This window comes from Photinus pyralis, unplaced genomic scaffold, assembly GCF_008802855.1.
Source record: "Photinus pyralis isolate 1611_PpyrPB1 unplaced genomic scaffold, Ppyr1.3 Ppyr1.4_LG2, whole genome shotgun sequence".
NCBI lineage: Eukaryota > Metazoa > Arthropoda > Insecta > Coleoptera > Lampyridae > Photinus > Photinus pyralis.
Genome location: NW_022170403.1, coordinates 29,265,010 through 29,275,523, shown reverse-complemented (window position 1 = coordinate 29,275,523; position 10,514 = coordinate 29,265,010). Strand labels below are relative to the sequence as shown.

At 35.3% G+C, this 10,514-nt stretch overlaps 2 protein-coding genes across 7 annotated transcripts in view; one reads left to right on the top strand and one right to left on the bottom strand.

Annotated features, from left to right (window-relative positions):
* The first annotated feature begins 19 nt into the window (after positions 1-19).
* LOC116162671 (lysM and putative peptidoglycan-binding domain-containing protein 3) lies at positions 20-1,367 on the top strand. Its single transcript, XM_031476332.1, has 3 exons — positions 20-253; positions 303-477; positions 526-1,367. The coding sequence occupies exons 1-3, from the start codon at positions 240-242 to the stop codon at positions 1,048-1,050; spliced, it is 714 nt and encodes a 237-aa protein (XP_031332192.1). The 5' UTR covers positions 20-239; the 3' UTR covers positions 1,051-1,367.
* Positions 1,368-4,382: 3,015 nt separating this feature from the next.
* Positions 4,383-10,514, bottom strand: part of LOC116162814 (heterogeneous nuclear ribonucleoprotein K) — a 57,504-nt gene continuing 51,372 nt past the window's right edge. For 5 of the 6 annotated variants that reach the window (XM_031476529.1, XM_031476530.1, XM_031476531.1 and 2 more), the window contains 5 exons: positions 7,160-7,288; positions 6,814-7,109; positions 6,355-6,640; positions 6,134-6,303; positions 4,383-5,131 (listed from right to left, as the gene is read on the bottom strand). In XM_031476529.1, the coding sequence (XP_031332389.1) occupies positions 5,095-5,131; positions 6,134-6,303; positions 6,355-6,640; positions 6,814-7,109; positions 7,160-7,288 (918 nt within the window). In that variant the 3' untranslated portion in view covers positions 4,383-5,094. The remainder of the gene's footprint in view (positions 5,132-6,133; positions 6,304-6,354; positions 6,641-6,813; positions 7,110-7,159; positions 7,289-10,514) is intronic. The other variant, XM_031476534.1, reaches the window with a different exon arrangement.

The window sequence follows — 10,514 nt, the reverse complement described above, 5'->3', positions numbered from 1 at the left end:
TGAAAATAATTAAATAATAATCTTACAATTAAGGTTGATAATTAGCACAATTTATTCTATTAAATTTGGTTTTACGAGAAAATTGTTAAAATCAGCATATAAACAATTTTCATTATTGGCAACAATGTCACCTTTTAGCCACAATGGAATATCCAAATCCGCAGTAAAACTTTTAATTTGCAATGATGAGATAAGTGTAACTTTACTGTGCACTATAAACACTTTAAATTGAAGTAAACATGAAACGTCAGAGGTGGGTTTCGTACTTATTAAAAATCATCCCCATTATCCCTATTTTTTAGGGCCAAAATGTCAGAAGAAGGTTATACAAGGTTAGCAACAAAAGATAGCGACGATAGTAGCGAAGAAACCGAGCTTTCTGCAAAAAAACCTACTTTCCAAGAAATACCAACTGTAGAGAAGGTTGTGGAAGACGGAGATACCTTGCAGGCCCTTTCAATACGGTATCATTGCCCGGTACGTTGCAACTATCATTCTTTGATACATAATAACTTCCAATTATAGATAGCCGAATTGAAACGGTTAAACAACATACACAGAGAAAATGAAATATTCGCAAAGAATACCATCAAAGTTCCTGCTCGGCCATTTTCAGTTGCGCTTGCAAGTGTCCATACCAGTGGCACAAGTTCTCCGAAAGAGCAGTCGGAAGTTACAGGGATAGATACGGACATACTCAGTCTTAAACTGAGTAGGGAACTGTTAAACACTCCCAAACAGAGTAGTGATATAAATAGTAGTGTGGAAGTGAACAGTGTTATTTTTAATAGCAATGTGAAACCTATTAATAAAGTCTGTGATAATAGTCCATTAACTGAGGTTCATCTTCACGAAGAAGTACGGTTGTTACCTCCTAAGAAATCATTAAACACCACTGTTCTTAATAGGCTCTCGTGCGATGGTGCAGATGCTGGGATTTCGTGGATTGCTTTAATCATCTGCATTGTAATCGTAATTGTTGCCGCACCACTTATTTATGTCTTGTACATTGCTGAACATCCTGAACAGTATTATCATTCTCATATATGATGTGTTAACATTCTCCCTTTTCTACTCTATTGTTGACCTTAGTTTTTATTTAACGACTTTTATTGAATATTTTGTAATTGTGTCATATTTTGAATCCACTCTTGAGGGCAAATTTTAGCTTTCTCGTTTGATTTTAATGTGAAACTTTGTGATTTGTACTACATCACTTGGCAAAGTAACGTATCACATATTTCAGGACAATATGTACCTACTTGTGATAGAATACCAGTATATTAAACGAATTGTTGTGACCTCTACAAACCAAAAAATACTATTTATAGATGAAATTATGTATACAATTAAATACATTTGTATGACTTGTTTTGCAATTATTGACCTTATAAAATCCAGACACAACCAAACTACCTCACTAATTGAATGTAAAGTTTTGCGCTCTTCCCAAATTTGTTCTTCTAAAATGCTGTCATCCTGAAAATCACAAATTCTCGAGGAGGGTTGTATAGGAACTGAAAGCCCCGATCTTTCTTTCTTAATGAAAAATCTGCACAGAATTTCTAAGATTATCTTACACCGATTGCTAATTGGTATAATGTTAATTAATTTCCCAAAAAAACTATGACGCCTGCATTACTTTTTTGATAGCACTAACAATGGGTATTACGAAGATACCCTACAAAAGTGGGACACGCTATACCATGTAACCCCTGTAATAAAAGCGTTAAAAAAATATCTTTTTCTTAATTTCGACATTGCCTGTTGAGCAAGTACATTATCTGCACATTATAAATACACACCTTATCAATAAAGTGTACTTATCTTAAGGCTATTGTGGTTTGCGTTACAGCACTATTGGCCCATTATTCATTAGTTTTCCTAATCTAAACCTAAAAAAATGAGGTCTTCTGTGGCAGGGGAGTACCAATTTTCAAAAGAAACCGCATATAGCCAAAGAGATCATCAGCGAATTACCAGATAGATACTGCACCCAAAATTCTTTCATTTTAAAAAATGGACAAGGATTTTCTCGTTCTTTTTAGTTAAATTTCCAAGATATAAAAGGAACTTATTGCCAACATTTCTGTTTGATATCAGTTGATAGTCAGAAAATGGAAAACACGCATGGACCGATGAGACTTTCCTAAATTCCCCATTACTATAAGTAGTGGTGTTTTGGGACCGGGGGAAAAACCATTACATAATTTGGAATTTTTGTTTATGAAATGGTTTAACAAGTACCAAAATAATGAGATTAAGATGAAAGTAAGTAATCTTTCTATCAAATTCTAACATGATAACTATATAGGTACACACACAGTGTGTCCCAGTAGACAGAACCAACCATCGGAAAACGCAATGCATTTTTTGGCGGAGTCCATGAAGCCTTTGAAATTAGCGTTTAACCAGAGTTATATACTCTTTGGTTTAACGTACCACTCCAATCTCTTTCTAGCATCAAGCAAGTAAAAAACTAAAATGTTCTGCACCCTCTATAAATTGACTAAATTTAAATTAATTAAATCATTGAAGTGTTTTTATTAATATGGCAAATACAGGAAAATCACCTCCCCTTATAATTAGCAGCAGAGAATAGCAACCGTGTATCTTTCAAATTAACGGTAGTGTTGGAAATAAAATTTCAGAACGTACGCGAGTACAGTGAAAAGGTAAAAAAAATCCTCCCAAAGAGTATAATTTTAGTTACCATCTACGTGTCATAAACGATAAAATGTCTGCGAGAACGTTTAAATATTGTTTACGATACCTTAATTATAAACGTTTACGAAAAACGTTGAATAATGTTTCATAGATAAAGTTGAATACGCATAATATATTGATTTTGACAATATACATATACCTAATATAATAAAAATACATAAAAAAGGAAATTATTTATTTTATTTCTAAAGAGTTTATAAATTTACCATTTAAGTATGTCACGGGATGTCAAATTTGTGAATAGAGGAAAAAAATCATGTAGAAGCCAATTTTCATACAGATGTAGGGGACAGTATCCTGAACAACATACTAAAAGTACTGAGCTAAAGGAGGGGGGAGGGATTAAAGGTCCCTTTTTAGTTTTTCATGAATTTGCTTAATTCTCTAGAATAAAATGTTTAATTAGGAGCAACAGTTTTCAAATTATTCACGAAAAACTAAAAAAAAGGACCTTTAACCCCACCCCTCAGTGCTTGTAGTGTGTTGTTCCCTTCCCTACATCTGTGCCAAAATTGGCTGCTACACGATTTTTTTTCACTATTTTGCCTTCATTCCCTATTTCTTTAGAAGGATATCTTGGCGGCCACTGTAAGAAACAAAGAATAATTACATTGTATTACCAATATCACAGTACATACCTACCATTGAAAAGCTCTTAAATTCAAGTTAGCCCGTGTCGCGGGATAAAAATTCAAAACTTCAACTTCAAAATTTGTTCAAGAATAATGGCGGTGCATTGTGCAACACAATGATGCCGGTATCTGTAACATATATAGTTAAGACGTACCTACAGTTCCAGCTGTCATTTCAACAGTCATGAAATTTCACATAGTGAATCCCTTATACCTACTGAATATTAAGTCACTTCTGGCGGTCCTTGGTGGTCGGGATAAACTACCCCTAAAAAAGATTCGATCACTAACAATCTGCCAGAGGGAAAACGTGTCCATGCGAGAGCAAGTGGGACAGCTATACATCAACCTGCAGGTTAAAGAAAGAACACATACATACTCAGGTATATAAACAAAAGGTTGGGATCTTCCAACAGTTTGGGTTGCAACTACAGTGACCGCAATTTCCTAAAATTTAATGACTAATATTTTGACCAAAATGAATATTTCTTAACCTCCTTAACATTTTTGGTAGTTTCCACTGACCACAGAAGTGACAATATTCAGAGGATTTACGAATATTGAAATGTCAACCTAAAATTGGGCATAGGCTCTTTGTCTATTAGGTCATTTGTACGTTCAAGATTTTATTGTTTGTTTGAACTGTTGTTAACACCCAAACGGACGGGCACTAAATAATTACTCCATGCACAGCAAAATGTTTATTTAAAACGAGATCTATTTTATGTTTCGACAAATACATAAATCTAAAATCGAGAATAACATAAATTTCTACTGTAAACTTAAAAGACGCTATTAAGTTCGATATGATTTTTTTATTTGGGTGCAATTTGACCCAAAAATTTTTTTTCAACCCCAATGCGTTCCGCCACTAGTGTGCCGTGCCTGTGAAAAAGAGAGAGAATGATGCTGCAGAACTGAAATAAAAAATTCACATGTCAAGAATACTTGAGTAATTTATTATTTCACCTTACTACATCATATCCTAACATAGAGAAGAGCACACAATAATAATACACAATAAATATTTTATTTTCCATATTTATTTATACTAAGTCGAAAAACTGATAATGTGAACCAAAAAAGTACATCCTTATTTATAAGTTACCTTAAGTTAAGCTACAGAAGACTTAAGAGATACAATACTTAAAACACAAAATCTGATTTAAGAGACCGACACCTGTTAATGAAAGATTGTTTTCCACTGGGATGAAATCGACTACCAATAGAAAACAATGTCGATAGTTTCCCCCATAGTTCAAAACTTGTTCGTACGAACAAGCCTTCAACTTTCATTTACATTCTACGGTTATCTGTGAGATGTATTTGGTGATTACTTTCATAAAAACACAAAAGTATTTGTACTCTTTTTACCTAACAATATGTTAGTACAAGCACTTTAACTATATTTGATTTTCGAGTTACAATAACTCGTTGTTACATGTTAAAATATAATGAATAACTACCTTGAAATTGTCCATTGTGTAAAAACTAAAGCAAAATGTTCCTAGTGCTAAACGTATAATTGTAAAACCAAGTAAAACTGCTTCCACTCCAGGTTACTAATTGACACAAATTAATTTCAAATGCCCTTTGAGTCAGAGATGGAATGTACTTGCGCTATAAAAATATTTCCAAAGTAAATTACAGTTATGGATTAAAGTGAATAAAGGGTATGGATAGTGTAAATACAAAATAACATTTATGGGATAGATGAAAACGCTCTTCGGAAGATTTAGTAGTTACCGCCACGATCTGTATTATTGTGGACACTGCAATGAAAAATATTCGGTTAGTACACATTCATCGGTAAGATTTCAAAATAGAGATTATTTACATTCGTTGATGATGCTGATGATTGAAGCGATGATGCCCGTTGCGCGTATTCAAACGTTAATCCACTGAAGCAGCAGATAGCTTTGTGGGAGGATTAGTGATTCCTTGTTACGTAAAGCAGAACAACAAAATCACTAGTCTTCCACACAACACCACCTTATTAGTAGACAGTTCACCTTACCTATACATATCTAATAAACTACTGTTAGTTTTTATTTACAATATTAAGATTTGGATTAAAAATATTGTGTACATTTTGATAATTGGTACAAATTTACAAAAATGATGTGCAGTAGTATTTATTATTATTCGATAAATATTTTACAATAGCCGTATGAAGGGAATAGTATGACAATGTTAATTAAGCATTGTAAGGTGCCTGTAAGGAGTGTGTATGCTCTTTTGATTAGCAATAATCAAGCATTGTTTGTGAAATTGGCGAAAAAATGTAGGTTGTGATTACTTAAAAAATTATTGAATCTAATTTGCGTGTGGTTGCAGAGCAAAATAATGTTTCACTTATTCCCTTCACATGACAGTACAGATTACATTTTGTTCGTAGCCGTTGAAGTGAAACAATTTGCAAGAAACATGCTCTTTTTATAAATTTGATTGACGGTTGTTGGATCTTTCTTACATAAGATACAATTGTTAATAAAACGTTTTGATTTAATTTGCAATTTTACCTTAACCAAATCAGTGCATTTTAAAAAGACTAATACACCACCTCACACCCTATAAAAGCAGTATTTCAAAATGGAACCTTCCCCCTTGAAACACAATCAATAAGTGACACAGTACAGAATGTTGGCATTTCAAAGACCAATAACTTGCATAGTTGAGAAAGACTAATAAGCCGTGTCAAGCAGTAAGAAGATTGCATTTCAAACAAAGCAATGGAATTCTATTCAATGGAAAATAAATCAAAATTGGCCTACCTCTGTTGTAGTAAATATTGAGCCATTTGTATTTGGTTCTGAGTTCCAGTTATTGTGATAATGCGATCATTGGACCCAATAAGCGGTTCGTCTATTGTAATTCCGGCACCGGAATCTTGTCTAATTTTACGAATTCGTCCACCACCCTTACCAATAATAGCGCCAGCAAGCTATAAACGTTACCAAATACGTAAGTATGTCAAACAAAATTGCATACGTACATCTTTAGGTATGGTAACTTGTGTCGAACCTGGCCCCCCACCACTATTCGGGCCGCCCATTCCACTACCTCCACCGCCCATGTGTGGTGGTCCATGACTGCCTCCACCAGACATCATGCCAGATTGCTGATTCATTGGTCTGTTACTCCACGGTTCGTCTCTGCCAAATGGGCTAGGGCCACCATTTAAGCCTCTGGAGGGACCACCTCCGAAACCACCACCGCCACCACGGCCGCCGCCACCTCCTCCTCCTCCTCCCATACCTCTGTCATTGAAGCTTCTATTGCTATGCATAAAATACATTGTAAATTCCCAAAGTTTTATGGAAGAAAATTGATGCTAAAAAAAGTTGCTCCTCTTAAAGGAAAGAGAAACAATACAAACTAATAGAAAAAAAAATAGAACAGTAGAAAGCAAATAAGGTAAAATAAGAGCGAACAATTTTGGAATAAGACATACCCTCCTCCCATTGAACCTCCTCCACGTGGTGGTCCGCCGCCGCCACGGTTGAATCGTCCGCCGCCGCCACTGCCACCTCCACTTCCACCCCCATTTCGGTCTCCTCCGTTTCCGCCACCTCCTCGAGGACCACCGCCCATGCCTCTATTAGGTGGACCACCGCTTCCGCGACGGTTTTCATTGCCGCCGCCGCCGCCAGCACCACCTTGTCCATTACCATATCCGCCATACTCGTCGGCGTAAAAATCATCAAAGTTATGGGGATCGTATGGCGTAACGGGACCTTTAATTGGGCTCTGCAAGAACGCAACTAAAAACTTGTACACCAAAAATCGCATTCAAATACCGATTTGATCAACGTCAGAACTTCGCGAATCGTATCGATACACTTTGACGGCTGCCCTATCATCTGAATAACGCGATCGGTGCTCTGTGGAGCGCAGTTTGAAAATATCTTGATCCGAGCGCCAGTTTTCTGAAAAAAAAAAGATCAAGTCAATTACATAGTTAGGTAATATCCACAACTGGAGATAATCTCGGGAGATTTTCATAAAAGCAAAGTTAGATTAGACTACATTCCCAGTTGGCTAAAGGGTTATTGTTAAACAGTTAAAACAAATATGCCGCAATATGTTTGGCTTAGGGAAACTTTTCGAACAATCCAATAAAGCATACGCACCCTTTTAATTCTGCACTAATATTTGGATTTGTTTTGATGTAAGCCGTTTGAATTTATTAGAACAAATAGTTACACCGCGTTGCGTTTACAAGTGCCTACAACGAGAGAAACTGATAATATTTGTCTCTATTATTGGATTTTTAAAAAATCTACTCTGAATTTGCCCCCTCATCAATCAAAACGGTAAAATACATCTTATACGTGCGTGAATCTTTTCCGTCCGTGTGAGAGTTTGAGATCTCAATCAACACACGTTAAGGGTCACTTTTTTTATTGGATGGACGACAAGCAATACTTATTTTTTGCATAGTTATCAAATTACCTGAATTTTTTTAACGCACAATCGTATGGAAAGTTTTTTTTCACGATTTATACTATGCGTTTCCATGGCGTTTAGTCCTATCTATAAACAGTTGCATCAATTTTTGAGTGACAGTAAATCGCGAATGTCAATGATATTGTCAATATGTGTTATTAAGGATCACTATACCATTCGAATGTGTCTTTTTTTCATGAATTAACTCCTCATTAATCAAACTGTATATTCATGAAAAAAAAAGTATCACTTTCAAAACTACTTGTACAAATAACTATTGTACAACTTATTCTGAAAGAGATACTTTGCTCTCGTTAATCAAACTGCAAATTCATGAAAAATGGCACTTTCAACACGTGATGAATGATCCTTACCTTAATAACCCATATTAAATAATATCATTGACATTCGCTATTTACTGTCACTCAAAAATTGAAGGCTATTTTTCAAAACGCCATGGAAAAGCATAGTAAAAATCGTGAACAAAAATTAACACTTTCCATACGATTTTTTGACAAAAAAAGTCCTGTAATTTTATTACTATGCAAAAAAAGAATGTCGAGTAAGTTTCCGATTCTGCGCAAGTTATTTTTAACTACAGATGCATCTCGTTAAAGTGCAGTGGACATACTAAGAAGTGCACTTGCGCTAGTGCAGAACTAACTTTTGTATTTTTATAAAATTGTGATATTATGTCCTGATAAACATAAAATATCTCGAGAACGAAATGTCAGAGGCAGGTACTCACAAAGACAAAAATAATACATCTTTTCGACATGCATCCAGCGGTACCGCATTCAACATGGTCAGATCACTAGTAATACAAATATAATGCATTTTAGACAACAGAATGGCGCAAGTGGGTACTCGTAAAGCGAAAAAGTGAAGGTCTTGGCAAAAAGGATTTGTTTGGGGAGTCGAATATTCCAAAACGGAGCATCGGAAATGTTACGCAACGTTGCAAAGTTGACACGTTGCGTCCATAGAATTTCAAATTCGGACTATCAAAATAGGGACAGAATGGGGTTACCATTATAACACAACAATCTCAGTTTGAATGCAACCGATATAATTTCAAAGAATGCAACGTAACGTACGGCATCCGTCCCAATCAGTCGTCGCGTGTACCTAACTGTGTCATTTCTTTGATGCAACGAGTAAAAACTGACAAATGGTGGCTCTGTCGGTAACTGTTACGCGTCTCCAATTGAGTACCGGTTAATCGCAGTCTCCACTATCCGTGTCGTAACGTGTTCGTTGTTACGTTACGGGTCATTTGTTATAAATGGATACCCAGCTTTAGAGCACGGAGTGAAGATAAAATGTTATTGTCCAGATGTATCTAGTACAGTTCTTGTTATGCATTGCAAAATACTTTAAATACGTACAATTTATTCTTCAAAGGTTCGATTAGGACACTGTGGAAGCTACGGACATTTCCGCTTTAATTCAAGAAATGCACAATACATGTGCTTACGTAATATGTACTCGTAACAATAAAAGAACATCCATCGTCCAAAAACGAGAGTAAAACATTCCAAAAAAAATTCCCTCGGCGTCCAACCGTTTTATTTTTTTAAATTTTTTACCGAATAAATCATCTTAAACCTTTTACGCGACTCCCATAAAAAATCCAAAGGACTTCCTCGACACGGCAAAAGAATTTACAATGCTAAATCGTAACCTCGATCGTAACATTTCAATGTTGCTTTTAGTAGAAATTTCTCGTACAGAAAAAAGTACGGATCCGTACACATATCATCAATTTTCTTATTTGCGAAACTCGAATCCCAAATTATGTTTTTGAAACACGTTTTTAGGAAAATTTAATTTAAAAATAGTATATTTTTATTAACGTCAAACTGCAATGGCATATGCAAGAGAGCTCGATAGTCCCACTGATTAAAAACTTTGTAGAGTTCCTGAATTAGGAAAATTGAAAAGCAAAAGATTTGTAATTTTTTACAATATATTTTTGTGTCTTTTTGACACAATATTTGTTTCTTAATATTCAATGCCAACTGGAAACAACATTTTATAACATCTTGCATCCACAGCAACATCTTTCACAATGAAAAGATCAAATAGGCGTATTAAAAATTTTTAAAAATGAACACGATTTAGATCTTGAACTGCAAATATGATATGAAACTACTCATCTCCCCTCTTTTCGCATTTACCAAGGGTGATACAAATTTAAGATGAAAGAGTGAATTATAATTCCTTAAAGTACCCTACATTTGCCCCCAACAACGATTATAAGGCAATTCACCCCAACCCCGTCTGCTTTGCGCGATGTCTGATAAAAATCGTTTTTTAATAGCAAGAATAGTTATTTGTTTCATTAGTACAAAAAATGTCAGTTTTCGGGACGAGGAAGATAGTTGCTGGACGACGCGTCAGCGGAGTCCAGCAACCTTCCGAGTCCCGAAAACGCATTTTTTGTACGAATAAAACATAAAATTTTTTCTCCAACCCCCTTTACTTCAAATTATATTCGAATTTAGATTCAGTCACAGTTTCACTACTAGTATAAGAACATCTGCTTTCTTGTTCTCACGTGTCATGCCACTCTAGTTTTTAGGTTAACTTATAACCTATTCGTTCTTACTTCTTACTTCTCACCTCTCGTGACTTTGTAGGGAGCAAATCTTGAGGTAGCATGTTCTGCCGTTTCTATAATCTCTGGCGGAGTGCAATCCATGT

What these genes read in the sequence shown, in the direction of transcription:
- LOC116162671 (XM_031476332.1), top strand. An exon ending in CAATACGGTATCATTGCCCG is followed by an intron (nt 478 to 525) that starts GTACGTTGCAAC and finishes TTCCAATTATAG; the next exon opens with ATAGCCGAATTGAAACGGTT.